Below are 17,200 nucleotides of genomic sequence, written 5' to 3'. Positions count from 1 at the left end.
TAGTTCACCCAGAAATAGAAATTCACTCATTATCTACTCACCCCAATGCCGATGGAGGTGTGGGTGAAGTGTTTGAGTCCACAAAACACTTCTGGAGTGTAGCGGCCGAATCCAATACAATTGAAGACATAAGACATAATGACCCATCTTTAGATGTATTAAAACAACAGTAAAAACACAACATACCTCCATACTGCTGGTGTGGCATCATTAAAGTGTCCGCAAGCCCAAACATTCAATTTCGATTTGAAACAAGGTATTTCCAACGTGTTTTAAGCCTAAAAGTCGACCAGAAGTGGCTAAGCTAGCGGACGTTAGCATTTCTGGCGGCCACTGAATGCACCTCGTCGGAAGATATCACCCGACATTTAGGCTTAAAACACGTGTAAATGACACCGTTTAGAGTCGATTTTGAATGCAGCCACACAACCAGTATGGAGTCATATGGTTTTTTTACAATTGTTTTATTTACTTCTGAAGATAGCTCACTAATTTCATCAATTGTATTGGATTTGGCTGCAACAGTTTATCCCTGAAACTCCAGAAGTGTTTTGTGGACTCAAACACGTAAACATTTAAACTATCTATTTAAGTTTTCATTTTGTTTGTCTGTTGGTTAGCAAGATTATGCAAAAACTATTGGACAGATTACCACGAAACTTGTTGTAAAGATGCGGTATGGGTCAGGGAAGAGAGTTTCTTTTACATTTTGTTTAATTTTTCAGAATATAATTATTTTTTAGGGGACTAATAGTTATAAGTGTGTGAAATTTTTTGGCTTCAATCTAGTGAATTTAAATGTGCTTTCCATAAGGGGACTGCTGGGCTTTGGTGGAGGTTTGCACTCTACTCAACGCCCTTCTAGTTCACTTTTGTAATTAATTGTCCCTGTTTATACCATATTATTGAGTTCATTCTCCTTAAATGGGCTATGTAAGCATTGCGATCCCAACCCACTGTGCAGGCTCTTAAAAACAGGAAATGGAGAGATAAATGACTGCTCTGATGAGGAAATAGGAGGAAGTGTCCAGAGGAGTGACCGTCGAAACGAAAGGTTAGAGGTCAATGGGGTGGTGTTGGTGTCCCTGCGACAGGCTAAAAATACCATAAATAAAGCCCTGACACAGATAACAATAGACCTCAGTTATTCTGACCTCACAGTGAGGGCTACAAGTTTCGTCAACGTCTGAGGAGGAGCTATTGAAATAAAGAATGAGATATGATACAGAAACATGTGTGAGATCATGTGTGAATGAATTTAAAAGAGAATGTGTGTGTGAGATGTACCTGTTTCTTTAGAACCTCAATATGAGGGATACTGCCTCGGCAGTAGGCTTCCAGGATGAGGGCAAACTGGACTGAAACAGCTGGCATGTGGATCTCTGACCTGTAGAGGGCAGCAGAGAGACAACAGTCTCAGAAATTAAACCTCTCAAGACTCAACTGTTGCTGTTGATGAAGGTCACATCTTTTACTTTCCAATATTCAAACATGTTCATGGCCACACACACACACACAGAGTCTGTACAAACCGCAGGTGCCAGAAGAGGAAGTGTCCAATCTTGCGGTTCCCTTGTGCACGCTGCAGCAGGAAATGGGTGAGGGCGCAGTCATAGTAAGGCTCATAACGCAACACCTGCACCAACTGCAGGAGGTACTGTGACAGCTCCTCCTCACTGAGGGCACAGAGAGCAGGGTCAGAGAAGCTGTTTGATTCTGTAAGGTAGCTCTCTAGCGTCAACATTCTATTTTATTTCAAAGTCATTAGGTAAATTGTAAAGGATTACGTGCCTGTGTGCTCTTCAGGAAGAGACAACACACAGGACTCTACTGACAGTCATTCATTGATATATGCAGCACACACCATTTGAATGCAGGAGCTTGAATATGAGAGGAAGAAAAAACACTGTATTGTATAAAATCTGTGTGCGGGAGGATGCACATGTTTACCTCATATCACGCAGACAGCCCACAGCATATTCTCTGACATACTGGTCAGGGTAGTTAAAGTCCAGAAGTTCCAGAGCGTCCCTGGGACTCAGTTTGGGCCAAATCTGAAGAAGTGCTTGCAGCTGAAACACAGGTTTTGATATTCTTCATTTTAAAGCGGCTAATAAAACAATTTATGTTGTTTGATTTAAATAATAATTTCTATCAAAATAAAATGTTTAAATGCTATATAAACATCCTGTTCTCAACAGTAGAGACAAAATCCTCATGTTAATTAGGCCCAAAATAACAATAAACGTTGTGACAAACAACACATTAATTATTTGTAGAACTGAAACTGGTATTGATTCCTGGCTGTTATTTAAATTATTATATTATACTATATTTAAATATATATTTTTTAATATTAGTTACTTTGAGTGAGAGTATTTTTATTATCGAAAATAAAGAAATAAAAGATCAAATTTGAACTCTTGTATTCCGAGTTATTTTCCTTTCAACTTGAAGAGTGTATCTTACTGCATGGAGGAAGAAGAACTCTTATGACCTCACATAAGGATAAAACACATCTTAAAGAAATATATATGAAATAAACTTCATATTTTTAATTAAGAACTATGAAACTTGGTGTCACCGTAGTGTGGATGGGAAAGAGATGAATTTACTTCAGTGGACGAACAGTGAACACACTGGCTAACCTGGGCCATGTCCTCGTGTTTGCTCCACTTGACAGAGAGCAGCAGCTTGGGCAGCGACTGAGGGAAATTCTCGTGGCAGTCATGGCGTAGTGTCCAGATTAAATCCTTCTCGTTCTCACACAGCTGGGAGAGCGGGTCACGCTCCATGATCTCCTTCAGTTCTATGTGGAACTTCTTGCCCCCACGACTCTGAGACAGAGGGATGATGGAAGGAGGAGTGGTTGGTTGTGGGGTTTGAGAAGGAGGGGATTATGAAGATGTGGAGGAGAGAAGAGGTGATAGGGGGGAAGATGAAGATAAATTGGAAGAGGAAACAGAATGTGGAAGGTGAGCAGGGCACAGATGAGTAGCAGCAGTGACTGAGAGGAACCACAAGATGGCAGGAGTGTATCAAAGTGTCCTAACATTTCTGATCAAATGAATCTTGAATTAAATTCTACACAACTTAAATCAACAGGACTGACACTGATATGTCTCTGTTTAAAACAAGTCTCATGTTTATCGATTAGAAGTAAACATAAAATTAATACAAATTCACATGTCCTTAAATGCAAACTTTCTTTAGAAAGGAAAAACATTAGCAGAGCTGTGTAAATCTGTTCATACAGAAACAAAACACTTACACTAACTTGAAGTGAGGGATAATCCTAGTTTCACACATACACCTCACATTAAAAGTGCTGCGTTCAGGCATGCCCTCTACATAACAGGATTACATAACAGGCTGCAACACACCCAGGAGTATGTTTTTTTTAAATATTGAGGGGCGGTTAGACAGGAAAACATACAAGTAACCTGATTAGAGCCTCCAGTTTTGATTTGTGCTGAACTTGTTTTTTTGCTGCTACACCCTGCCAAAAATAACAACAACGGGGTTTCTTGAGAAACTAGCAGTGTGTGTCTGTTTGAGAGGCTATACGTGCATGAGCGTGTCACAGTGTGAGCAGTGGAGGTTTGATGATGGTGCAGGCTTATTTGTCCCAGGACAACTTGTCACAAATATGCCACTATGTTTTCAGCCTGTTTGCACTTGTAAGTGCTCTCAATGCATGAAGACGTTCAGGCACGCCCACATGCTTATCCCCTAACACTCACCATGGGTGCACAGTCACTTGCTCGGACTATCTCTGCAGCTTTTTCCAGTATCTGTAAAAAAAAGAAACGAAAAAGCAAGGGGAACACCGTATCAGTACAAACACACACACAGATACAACACTGACAGCTTGAGTGCATTAAGTAGGAGGAGGTAGAGGAGGTCCTGATCCTCTCATGCAAACAGCCATCACTTTATCATAATCACTAAGTACCGTTATGAGGAGCACTACGCCACCATGATGACAATTTCAACTGCAGTCAAGTCCCAAACATCCCATCCACTTGTTTATGGTAAGTATGGTACAATCGCATGGCAGTAACTTGGTCACGTGTCTTAATATTCAAGCTTAATGGGATTTTTCGTTGGTCCAAACACTTGGAAAAATGTCTCTATGAGAACAAGCTCAACCAAGCTCTGTGGCCGACGGCTGTCTGACCTTGTCGAAGGGAGGGAAGATAATAGGGTGCGACGAGTAGTCTGGGAAGTGGATGAACAGTGCTGTGGCGTTCTCAGTGTACGGGTTGGTCTGAATGGTTCCAATGGGGTTCAGCATTTCTTCAAGTTCATCTGGGCAAGGCAAAGACAAACAGACACACATTTGTTTGTTGCGATTTTACAGCAGGGTGCAAATCACTGGTTAAACTAATTTAGATTTTATAATATTTGTGGACATAAAATGACAAAGTCTGTGTTTGTGTGTTTATACCAGGAAAGGACGACCAGCAGTGCAGGTTGATATCTCCGGTCTTCAGTTGGCCTTTGTAGTCAAACACCATGGTATTGACCCAAGCTATAGGGTAGTGCTAGATGCCAGAGAGACAGAACACAGTGACATAATATATATATATATATCATGAATCAATGATCCTGTGAAGATGGTGTATTTGTGGAAACATATGACACACTGTGGGTCGGAGTGCGAGCCTGTCTCTTACCACTTTCCCTGCCTTGCGGATGGTCTGGTACTTGTTAGTGTGAGGGTTTTTGGTGGACTTCTTATTCTTGACCTTGTCCATGACGGCATAGATGGCGAAGCAGAGGCGGGTCATGCGGGGCAGATCACAGACGGAGATTTCAAACTCCAGGGTGCTTTCTTTCCACATGTGGTCCGAGCGCCCGCTGCTCTCACCGCTCACCGCCGGCTTGCACAGGAGCTCTGTGCCGTGGAAAAGCCCCGCCCTCACCTGGACCTTAGTGAAGAGGAGGGGTAGGTGTGTGTGTGGAAGGGCAGCAAGGGTATAGCATCCTTTTTTTAAAATCTTGTATTAAATTGAATATTATTTTACAAACTATCCTGTTTCAGCTTTTTCAGACAGAAGCGTTTATTGAGAAATACATTTGGGTATCAGTTGCACCATAGGATTACAATGTAGCCAACAGAGGTGCTACTGGACCAATTCAAGAAACCAGTCATTTACACACACATACATTTCGGAATTTGCCTTAAAGCTATTGTTTTTTAGTCACAGCAGCATGTAATAAAAGTAATAATCTGCTTTCAGACCTAAGTCTATACATTTCCTCATATTTTCCAGAGGGGCTCTATGTCTGAAAGTAAATGTCCGAGTCAGCTGCTCTGGATCTTTTCCTGCCAAGCCCCTGGTAAAATGTCCAGAAAAAGTCAGAGTGAGCTCATGTGAGAATACAGCAGCAAAACTGGAAGAATGCAAATATCTTAGGATTATAGAAGTGTCATACACTTAGAGGACGCTGACTATCTTCTGCAGGTTGCAAGGCCAAATACAGGACAATTTCTTGACCAAATTCTCCAGACAGTTTCCAGAGTTCATGTCTGAAAACAGCTATAATTTGCAAAATTTGAAATCTTTCATGACAATTTTTACACTACCTAACTCACTGTACTCCATGGGTTACTACCGTCAGTGGGAACTGTGCTTGCATTAACAGGAACATAAATGACTCTTTCATGGAGGTGGACAGAGCGGGTTTACCTTGGCCGTCTCCTCTGCGTTCACCTTACAGGCATTCACAAGGACTATCTTAAACGGGCTCGACACGTCCCACACACACGTCTGTACTTGCTGAAGAGAGAAAGTGAGAGGAGAAAGAGAGACTTGCAGTGAGTGAGCAGTACGAGCATAATGCAGTGTAACAACCATGTAAAAACACGCTGCTTCTATACACACATTTGTACATCCATCTTAGTGAGGACACTCCTTGACATAACGCATTCCCTAGCATCTTACTGTAACCTTAACCCTCAAACAGCCCATTAAACGTGGGCCAGAAAGTGAGGACCGACCAGAATGTTTTCACTATGTAGGTTGTCAGCTCCAAACAGTCCTCACAAAGATACAAACACACAATGTGGGGGAGGTCAGGCGGGTCATTCTGATGTCAAGCCAAGTAGATTTGCAAGGGTCAGCAGTCAGCAGGACAAACAGCATCACATGACATCTAGAGGCTAGGAACATGACTAACTAACACACTTCTCCCACCTCTCTCTACTGGTGGATGTGTACGTGTGTGCGCTGATGCCTTTAAACCCTCATGTGAGTGTGGGTAATTTGCCTCTCGATATAATGCTATATTTGTGTCCGCAGACACAACAGCTTCACGTACTGTATCATCACAATAACACTTGCTTCCCTCTTTTACCTTCTCTTTCTTTCTTCCTGTCACAGTCAACCAAACTGTTACAGTAATCTTCTTACTGTCTGACCAGTCTGCTTCTTTTCACTTCCTCAACTCAAAAAGTGTATTCATAAATAACACTTTTCAGTTACAAGTACTTTAAAAAATGTCTGAGCAATAACGCAAGACAAAATGCACAAAACCCTATTTGTACTCTTATTTATTTTTTCCTTTTCTAGTGTATTAGTCCTCTATTTCAAGTTTTATGTACATGTTTTGTCATTTCTTCCTTGTTTTGTAGAGTATTTGTGTATTTAGAAAAAGAAAATACACTATCAGCTGCGATAAGAGTGCTTCTTGAAAAAAGAAAAACAAATTAGTTGTCCTGCTCTCCTCGTGCTATTTATAAAGGAGTGAATCTAACAACAGAGGCTCTTTCATCTCCGTGTCTGAACACCAAACTTGGAACAAAACCAATAGAGGATGTCAGTGAGGCCCTGTCCTGACTTTAAAATCTCCTAATCAGGTCTATTAGAAAAGTCAGACCAAAAAGGCCACTGAAATTATGCCATAATTGGTGAAACATGATCTTGTTCCATATTTACAGTTCGACACCCTGATGATTTGATTACCAGCGAGCTGTAAACATGGGCGATATTCAACAGAGAAAAAACAGTGTCACATTTGTCTCGCCAGGAGGAGAAGAAGGTTGAAAACAGGAAAAACATGCAATGAGATATTTCTGTGTTGATGAAAACACGACTCTTTGAGTTTGCAGGGCACATGTTAGACATGTTGTTATTGCCTACAGGGTACAACATATACCACATGATCACGACATCCATGGTTCAATCTGCATAGACACGTAGCCTCTCACTTCACCCTCTCTCCCCACATTTACTGCTTCCCTCTACACTGACATTTATATAAAAGCAAATACACCAAACAAAATTTAGCTTAATAAAAATTACCAAATATTAATTCAAGAATCCATCTTCTTAAATGTAAGCAGAGAATGTATAGATGGACGAGATGAAATGTTCCCTAAAGTGACGCCAAAACATCTCAATCGCCCCTGGTGGCTTGCTGAATTATAGTTCATAGACCCTTCCTCCTCCATGTTAGTTGATGGGACATGGACCAAACTGAACATGTTTAAGAACATGTCAAATCCATCTTTCTGAAAGAGATCTTCCTGTCATCTTAGAAATGTCTTAGTGGTGTAATGGACCACGGTTGAGCCGTACTGTGCAGATCAATCCCTTTGGTTCTAAGCGCAAGTGGATTGTGGGTTTTATTGCAGTTTACATATTAGTGTAAAATACAGTTTTACCGTCGCTATTTGGATGGTAACTTTATGGACAATAACACAAGTGCGCGAGATGGCGAGACCAAGTGACTACGAGGCAAATAGCCCAGACAGCTCAACATTAAATTGACTAGCAAAATTCTTAAAGAACTAATTTTAAGATATATTGTTATTTGGAGAAGTGTTAAATGTTCTGATTCATTATGAAACTATGATCCTAAAAATTATCCTTGTAACCTTGGCAACGTTCATATCCAGCATATTTTGACTTAATTTCTGGATAGAAGGAGGAAGTGCAGAAGTGTTGTTCATCTTTATATTTGGAGTATGAACAGCAGTTTTTGATGATTCTTTGTATTCTGGTATAGAGAAGTTTTGGAATGTTGGTGCGACACATTAAGACATAACCATGGGGAATTTTAAAGAAAAACTGAACAATTAATCAAGAAAATGATTAGCTGATTACTTAGTAATAAACAATCCTTAGTATCAACCTAGAAAATATTTTAATTTTGTTCAGGACATCATAGGTACTACTATTGGAAAGCAGGTTACATCTTATATAAAATTAAAAAGTGTAGATCTGTAAAAAATGATTATGAAACAAAATTAACACTTAGTTACTCTATACAACATATTGTCCAGTGAGTTTATATGTATTAATCAAAACATTTGGAAGTGAGGTCAAATTGAAGGTTAATTTTTCTATTCACCAATAAAAACTTTAAGCATAATGTGGAGAAAGTAAGACCAAGTTATGACATACCTGTTCTAATGCTTTTATAATCATATGTAATCAACATATTGCGGTAAGGTTTCATATGATGGCTCCCACCTGTAATATTTCCAGACTAGCCAAACCCCACATCACCATGGTACGTTGCATCAGCCAATTAAAACCCCAGGAGAGTTGAAGGCCAAAGAAAGTCAACCTGACATTTAAAATGTGGACGCACACATCGAGGGGTGTTTGTCACCGTGCACCTGGCAGCAGCAGTGAGGAAATGGTTTCGGAACCCTGCCTCATAAACGACAGGTGGCAGGTGCCCATGTACATGTTTACTTGGTAAACCTCCACAGCTGCCTCATTCAGGGCAGGTGCATCAAACTGTGAAGCTTTTACTATGTTGGTTACACAAGAATAGAGCTCAGTAAACACTGGCAGATATTGAGTGATCCCTGATCAAATTTGCAGGCATGAGATGGATATATTAGTGACCTACAATAATTAGACCAGGCTAAAAATAGTATGTGAGGAGAATTACCAATTTAGCCCAATGAGACACAAATCCGTGAAATGTCACATCCGTTGACCCGCATACTTGTGAATCCCTGATCCTCTCAAAACAACATCAGATGTTTCTGAACTCACCGTGGGAACCCTTCTCTTGGGAGGTAGTGGTAAAGGTGGGTTGGAGGACTTGCGGCTAACCACAGCTCCAATGGTGGCGATTTCCTTTTCAAACATGGCTTTGATGGTGCTGGTGTGGACCAGGGTGAGGTGGGGAGACTCCTTGGCCTGCATGCACGTGCGGATATACTGCGAACAAGACAGGACAGATGTGCTTTTTAGCTAAGCGCATCTGTGAGCCTTTGCTAATGCAAAAAGCTGGATGTTGTTCATACTCGTGCTATATGTTAAAGTTGGATTCTGAAATGTGAAGAACAAGCATTCACGGTGCAAATGCATTGTTGTATTACGACTAAAAGTAGAGGTGCTCTGCTATCTGCCCCCGAATAATGCCTGATTTAAATGTCAACCTCGACCAATCTTGCTATGTTATAGACAACGAAAACAAGTCCTGGATTTTCCCTGACCCACACCTAATCATCCTATGTTTCTTGGTTATCCATCTAGTAGGCTTTGTTTAATGCTGCTAAATAAAAGACAGACAAACTAAAAAAAATCCAGATGAAACTATGACCTCCTTTGCTGTGTTAAAACTGTAATTTGTAACAAAGACATTTTTGTATGCTAACATTAAATTGTCCATATATTTAGATATATGTCAGCTTGTAGATATATGTCAGCTCCATGTGGGATTATTCTTAGGCCACTCAAGTGTTTTAACAGCTCTCTCCATCACAGGACTGTCACTGAAATCTAACAAGTAACACTACACACACATATAGACATACATATATATAGACACTAGTCTTCTGTGTAGCCACCGACCTTGTACTGAATCAGTGGGTGGTTTCCACAGAGGAACTCCTGACACTGGCTGAGCCTCAGTACATACTGACTCCTCCATGCCTCCTCCTCAGGGCCATGGGTGGTCAGCCACTTCTTTACTGCCAGCTCCATCAGCTCTGTAGTGGTGCAGGATGATGGCACCTTCAGGCTGGCTGAGTCCTGCAAGACAAGAAATGAAAACAGAGACAGAGAGATGGAGTAAAGTTACATTTCTATTTTATTTCTTCAATTTTTGTGTTTACAATGTGACTGTAACCTTTGAAATAACAGATATGTGGTTTAGTCAAAGACTAAAATATGTCATAAAAAAGCAGACAGGGAAGAAATGTGAGAATGTAAATGGATGAGTAAAAAATATAATGAAGTATGAATGAAGAATGAAGTTCAGCGTGAAATGTGTAAAATATGAGTCCCTCACGCACAACCACAGCCAGATTGAATGTTCTGAAAATCACACACATACTGACTGCTTTATGATATTTATAGCACAGCGCTGACCTGATACCTGAGAGGGAATTCTAATTTCCTGCAGGTCTAATAAAAATGTCATCCAATAATAATTAACATCTAAAAGGCCATGGCTACATTACAGGGGAACTACAGAACCAATAACTGTGTGCTATCCACACAGAGACCCAGCATTTTACAACATGTCTCTGATCTGAGGGGGAAATTATTTTCAAATTGTAATGCAGTGAGTTAAACCACCGATAAGACCTGATGATGTCAGTGGGAAGGTTCACACTGATACACTGTTATATTCACTTGACAACAATAAACCAAAGCACCACACTTCCTGTCTGTAATGAGCCTCATTGTGTCTGACCTCCCAAACAAGACTTCCTGGAAACGTCCACCTGAGCACAGTGGCCCAGATGGCCCGCTCTAGTCTGTGTGCGTCTGTGTTTCCATACAAGAATCTGGAGGGACATGACTATCTGTTTTATGAAGATATACTATTATCTCTCAAACAAAGCAAAGAAAGATAGAATAGAAGATGAGTAGATGACAGAGAGTACAGAGGACAAGAAGAAGAAAGGTTCATTTTAATGAGGGCTTTGGTCCCTTGAGCTCTCATGCTAATGTGTGTTTGTGTGTGTGTGTCAGGGACAATGGCATAATTTCACTGATGGTTTTGACCCAATTGCTTTAGTCACATGATGAGCTGTCCGGGCTCAGTCATGTGACTTTGAAGCTGCCAACTGTGAGCAGCAGAACAGCCCAAGCTGATGAGCTACGGAAGTGCTGCGCTGATGGAGTCACCTGGTCACCTTCTGTTACTCTAACAAGATGGTTTTGTTTGCTACAGTGATGCAGTCAGTAACATGGTTAGACAGAGCTCATCACGTATTCACAGATGTTATACAGACAGTATCTATGGGTTTCATATCTTACCATTACCAGCATGGCTGCATAGCACTTTAAACAGTTATACCTAATAATAAGAGAGTAATTATAATGATGATTTAATATAACAAACATAATAAAGGCCTTTATTTAATTAATTGGTTTTTACGCAAAAAGTAAAAGTATAAACCACTATATTTGTAAATGCAGTTGAAAGAATGTGTAATATTTACAATTAACAAAATGCACAGTTCGTCCAAGAGAGGTTTATAAAACATTTCCCCCTCCTGATAACTGGACTTTGCATATTGGTGGATAACAAGTACCCATTGATTCCAGTGCATTAAAAAAACTAAAAAATCATGTATTGTAGCAGCTATATGCTACTTACCCTGCATGGAAGTAATGACTGCTATAATTGTTGTATGACCTGAATAAGGTTAAACCATTTGAAAAACAAATACATACAGAGAATGAGTGCCATAGAACCTCTGAACAGAAACAAATCCTCTCTTCCACTTGCCTTGGTGAACTCTTCATGCTGTTTCATGTGATGCATCTTCAAAAGCCTTATGATGTTGCAACTGGCAACACTGGCTGCAATAGTTGTTATACTTGTGGGATTTTCCAGTGTGAAATACTGCCAAATTGTTGACATTCTAGCTAGCTCTGGCTAACACTACACTATCAGACATCGCTTCTTCTTCACTGCTCCAAAACAGTACTTACCAACGGCAATACAAGACCATCTACAGTTTTGGAGCGAAAAGTGTTTTCTGGGGAAAGTAAATAGGATTTCTTTATCTGCGTGAAACAAATATACTTTTAAGACGTGGTATCAGATCTGTTCAAAGACATTTTCAGTTCCAGCATTGTCACAAGTGTCAGAGGCATTTCCAATACTGGTTTCAGTATCACAACCTCTCTAAGAATGAGTCTAGCCAAAATACCAACAAGCTTTAATAAAAAATGTTACCTGTATGAAATATATGTACTCCTGCGTCCCCATAAGACTTGTTTGGTCATAGTTCTCCAAACAGGCAGTAGACAGGTATTTTTAGATGACCATCTCAATATATTACATGATACGAAATAAAACTTACTTATAAAGCTTCATGCGTACAGGATTGCTTACTGGTTTGGTTGTGAGGAGTCAGGACAAAGACAACATTGTTGTGATATTATTTTTGTAACTTCCCTTGATAACTACAAAGAACAAATTAAAAATAAAAGCAGTTATTTAATCAAAAATAAAGAGGGTATATGTAATTCTAGCTTTCTCGTCTGTTGTCAAATGGTGACCACTCGATTACTCGACCTAATGCTGCAGACACAACACATTGGTCTGTTACCTTAATGACTTTGTTTCGGGTATTTGTCTTTCACTTAACACAGATACACTCGCTCTGCAACTGTTTCAGACTTGTGTCGCAGACTCTCACCTGAGACTGAGAGAAGTGGATAGTGACTTTCAGGTCGGCTGACCGGTCACTGAGTCCATCGGTGACGGGCGTCCCGGCCGCGGGCTCCAGCTGTGGGGAGAAGCAGGCCTGCAGCCACTCTGTGCTCGTCATGGTCTGGACTCGCTGCATCCTCTCCTCGCTCATGCGGAACATCTTACTGCGAAAGTCCTTTACCTCCTGGTCGTTGATAGCGTCGAGTTCATGGAGACCTAGTAGAGGTTAGTTAAGGTCACCGTTACATAACTTCCATAAAATATATCAGTATTTAATTAAAGAGGACAGATGAGATTACAGCAATATCTTTGCTTTTTAATAATGTTTTATGAGAATATAAAATAACAGTAATTCTGCCTTAGGAAACAATTAATTAATCAGTGTTTTTTTATATGAACTCATGAAGCTTGTAAAGCTCAAAACACACTGCAAGTAATAAAATACTATATAGTCTGCACATGCTTTAACATTGACGTAAATTACGTTTAAACCTTTACAAATCATGATATAAGACATTTACGCCTTGCAGTAGTGAATGTATTGAAGGGTCACATATTGCAGTCTCTCATTGGATTAAAGTAGAGACTCTTACATAGTTACACTGGTGCCAAATGCCAGAGGTATGAGCTGCCTTTTATCAGAGGGTTGCTGCCCAATGCTCTCTTGGTAATGAAAACAATATGTTGACATTTAAAACCATTTAACATTTATATGACCCTTAGCTTCCAGATTGGGGCTCTGGACTACATTAGCAGCATTGGTCGAGTTTGCGAGTTGGTTTTTGTTTCTGAAGAGGCGGGGGCACAATTGGCCTTGTGGGTGTGCAATAGTTTGTTACTGTGTACTGAACAAGGTTGGTGCGTGTGTGTGTGTGTGTGTGTGTGTGTGGGACTTTCCAGACGTGCTTGTGGAGTTCCTTTGGAAACACTACTCTCCTCCGACAAAAGCTTTTTTTAAAGATCATGTCAGACCAAAGTGGAGCCAGGAGGGGAGCATATCAATATCGTCTGAGTCGCTTTCAATTAAACTCAGAGACCCTTCCCTCCCTCTTTGTCTTTCTTCCTCTGAAGACGTCTGTTGTGACCAAAGGCCCTCCAGAATTCTGCATGTCTGTCAGAGGAGGTTTCAACCACCGCCCTATCTCTATTTCCTGTACTTTACGTGCATAACGGAACAGATTGTGTAATGTGCTCTGAATGCTTCCAAACTGCGCGTGACCCATAGCTCAATATTGTGAACACTTCCATTGTAGAGTGATGCTGCTGCTGTCAATGTGCTGTAAGACACAAGCCACTTTGTGAATCGTGAAACGGAAAAGTTTGTAACTCCAAACATGGCAGTTGCATCACACATATTCCACCACCGCCTCAAATAAGCAGTCACATAATTGCAATGACACAAGTGAATTAGTTTGCTTCTGTGTAGACATGGTGTTAGTGAACAGGAGGAAATAGTGCTTTACAATTGTTTTTGTATCTGCTTGTCTACAAACAATAAACATTTATAAAGTGCACATGGACCACACTTCATTCATATACACATAAGCTGGTAGGACTACAACAAACCATTATTATTATTGATTACTCAGCAGAATGATCATTTTTGATCCATTAACTACTCATTTTGTGTGTAGAAAGTTCAACATCATTTAAATTAATTTATATTTATTTGATTGAAATTCAAAAGCATACATATTAACATTAAAATCTTCACATTTGAGAAGCTGAAGTCAGCAAATGTTCAATGAACGTCTACAATTATATATTTAATAGAGCAGGGGAAATGGCTCATCAATCCATCCATCGACTATTCAATGAATCATCTTGGTGCAGCTCTATAAGCTACAAGAGTCTAACTAAAAAGCTTGAGTGTGTCACTCTTTCTTTCCTCTTATCCATGAATAAATATCATTGGGTCTGAGCTTCAACATGTTTATTCCCATCAGAGTCATGATCGATCTTCTCTGCTCCTTGAAAAGGCAGAATCTTCACCAGAGATAATTCAAGGTGACAAGCGATGGAAGACATGTCAGAAACATGTCTGCTCGTTCATCAGACAGCAGGACATCTGATTGAAGCCAGCTGCAGACGGGCCTCAGGTCTGATAGCTCGGGTGAATATGCTGAGTAGGAGGACTACTTAGTGTCCTGGAGGAGGTGCTTAAGGATCGTTGTGCGCAGGAAGGAGTTACATTCCCACTTACCTACTCTTGAGTGCTTTTCTTTATTAGGAATGTCAAAGAGGGATGGTAAATGAATGAGTCGTAGAGGGAGTAATGTATGTAAGAGCTTGCATGATGATCTGAAACCTATAAATTGAGGAAGAAAATCTTAGAAGTAGGGTGCCACACCTTTGCTAATGAGCACGCCGATTTTGGAGTCCAGCAGACGCTCTGCTCGGCCGCAGTTGCGTGTCACCAGCTTGAGCACCGGCAGGAAGGGGCGGACGTCGCATAGCCGGCGAGTTTCGTCCTCCAGTTCTTCGTGCACAGCTGCCTGGTTGACACACTCGAACATGTGGCTCTCCATCTCGCCCAGGCCGGCGAAGAGCGGCAACGTCTGAGCCTGTTTCCATAATAGCTGGAGAGTCAAAAGAAGAACTTAAGCACTGCAGTACCACAAAACCTCAGGTCTCCATTAGACCAAATCAAATAAATCCTACTTAGAATATGAGCAACCAGGAATAACTCCATATTTTTTGATGGTCATACATACTGTATGAAGTCATAAGATGATTTTTAAAAGGCTTCAATAAAACAAAGCTAACAGCAACTTCTTACTGCAAAATTTAAAATAATCTTGAATCTGTAAATATCGATAATTATCACAACTAATGCAGTGCCTGTTTTAACCCTGCTTCACAGTTTGGACTGTGTTGATGCTCTGGAGCTACTTCAAATCCCTAGACACTAGTGAGTCCTCCTCAAAAAGTTCTACAATATACTGTCACTTTTTATTGTTTGTTTACTAGATGTTCTTATTAACAGTCTGTTAGGTAAAATTTTAAAAACTGTGTTTATCATGCTTGATTTATCTGCAATGAAGATTTTATAGTTACTGTTGTTCAATAAACAAAACTGAAACAAACAAAACTGTTATTTTTTCATACATTGCATGTCAGCTATGCCAGCTATCTTCAACAATCCTCAGAGCCATGTTGTCAACTAAGCTCTGTAATTTCCTAAAGAATAATGAGTATAAAACCGGAATTATTTTAGCCGGCCCAAATTCAAAATAAGGAAATGCTGGAAAATAATCTCGGTCAGTTTACACCTTGGATTAAATAAGAAGTGAAAGTCTAGGAGTTATCTTAGAATGTGATCTGAGTTAATATACTTTGAGATATGCGTTCCACAGACAGACGTATGTCGAAGAAGGTAGATGCCCATGATATGTTGAAATGTCACACTATTATTCATTTTAAGTTTTATGACACATGGGTGATCTCATGAGTGATGTTATGGATACATATTTAAACTTTTCTTATCTTGCTTTTGATGACAGTTATATTGCAATAATTACTGTTATAGTTTTATCTGCCAGCCCTACTTAAAACAAACAAGAATAACACGTCATATAATGCAATATATTACCAAAACTGTATGCTTAATGGTCACAGTCAAACATGACTCATAGCAACATGACGCAGCTTCTGGGTTAGCCGATCATGATGTGAATAATATGTCCAGCAGCCAATCCTGGCATGATTCATGCGTCTGTGCCTCCGCAGCGTGGTCACTGGGTCGGGTGTCATGTTGTACGTGTGTTGTTGTCTGAGGCTATATGGAGCTGTGCTGTAGGATAAACTGGAACAGGATGCAGTTAGCCTCACAACAAATACCTTCTTCTCTAGGAGCACTCATGATTTCATGTTATGTTGAAAACATCTCTCCGCAAACCACATGAGAAATGCATAGAAGATTTAATCGTTTCATTGCATTATCTTCTTGGAAATTGATTACTTTATAAAATAATTGTCATAGTGTATTTTTTATACATATTTAATTTCCATTTTTTTGACAGGTTTACAAGCCAAAAAGTTACAAAGGGAAAATAAATGTTTTCACTCGTCATTTTCACAAAACATTTCTAAACTGTTTGCTTTCTTAGAAATCGGAGTCATTCATAAGCCAGCTATTTTTTCTCTTTACTGTTAGATCACAGATAAAGAGTCTAATAACACTCTTCCTATTTGTCTTAGCTTTCATTTCACAGAAAAGGCTCAAAAGGAGTCTGTTTCCCTCCCGCTTGCTCACTTCTGTTCGTGCTTCCCTCAGGGAATCAATGAATATCGCTCACGTGTCCATGCCAACAGACATCTCTTATGCATGAATGACCACGTTAACATATAGTCAAATGAACTTGGGAAAACCTCACTCATCATCGTATCATTCCATGAAAAGTCAACAGTAACATTATTGTTGATAGCAAATATTTGGGTATGTCTGACAAAGTGAAATCTGTCTGTGTCTCTGGTCACATTACAGGGCTGAACAGGCCAGAAGGGATTTTGATAAAATGCGAGACCTTTTCCAGACCCATTCATAACGGGC

General features: G+C 40.0%; 1 protein-coding gene across 2 annotated transcripts in view; it reads right to left on the bottom strand.

Annotated features, from left to right (window-relative positions):
- pik3cb (phosphatidylinositol-4,5-bisphosphate 3-kinase, catalytic subunit beta) overlaps nt 1-17,200 on the bottom strand; it is a 53,597-nt gene that overhangs the window by 8,942 nt on the left and 27,455 nt on the right. For both annotated transcript variants that reach the window (XM_061072727.1, XM_061072726.1), the window contains exons 4-16: nt 14,999-15,227; nt 12,635-12,864; nt 9,825-10,004; nt 9,021-9,188; nt 5,697-5,786; nt 4,680-4,934; nt 4,451-4,547; nt 4,181-4,311; nt 3,744-3,794; nt 2,649-2,837; nt 1,951-2,072; nt 1,533-1,676; nt 1,288-1,387 (exon numbers count right to left, since the gene is read on the bottom strand). In XM_061072727.1, coding sequence (XP_060928710.1) covers nt 1,288-1,387; nt 1,533-1,676; nt 1,951-2,072; nt 2,649-2,837; nt 3,744-3,794; nt 4,181-4,311; nt 4,451-4,547; nt 4,680-4,934; nt 5,697-5,786; nt 9,021-9,188; nt 9,825-10,004; nt 12,635-12,864; nt 14,999-15,227 — 1,986 coding nt within the window. The remainder of the gene's footprint in view (nt 1-1,287; nt 1,388-1,532; nt 1,677-1,950; nt 2,073-2,648; nt 2,838-3,743; nt 3,795-4,180; nt 4,312-4,450; nt 4,548-4,679; nt 4,935-5,696; nt 5,787-9,020; nt 9,189-9,824; nt 10,005-12,634; nt 12,865-14,998; nt 15,228-17,200) is intronic.

Source organism: Limanda limanda, chromosome 6, assembly GCF_963576545.1.
Source record: "Limanda limanda chromosome 6, fLimLim1.1, whole genome shotgun sequence".
NCBI lineage: Eukaryota > Metazoa > Chordata > Actinopteri > Pleuronectiformes > Pleuronectidae > Limanda > Limanda limanda.
Note: the sequence above shows the minus strand (reverse complement) of the source record. Positions and strands in the feature narration are given on the sequence as shown.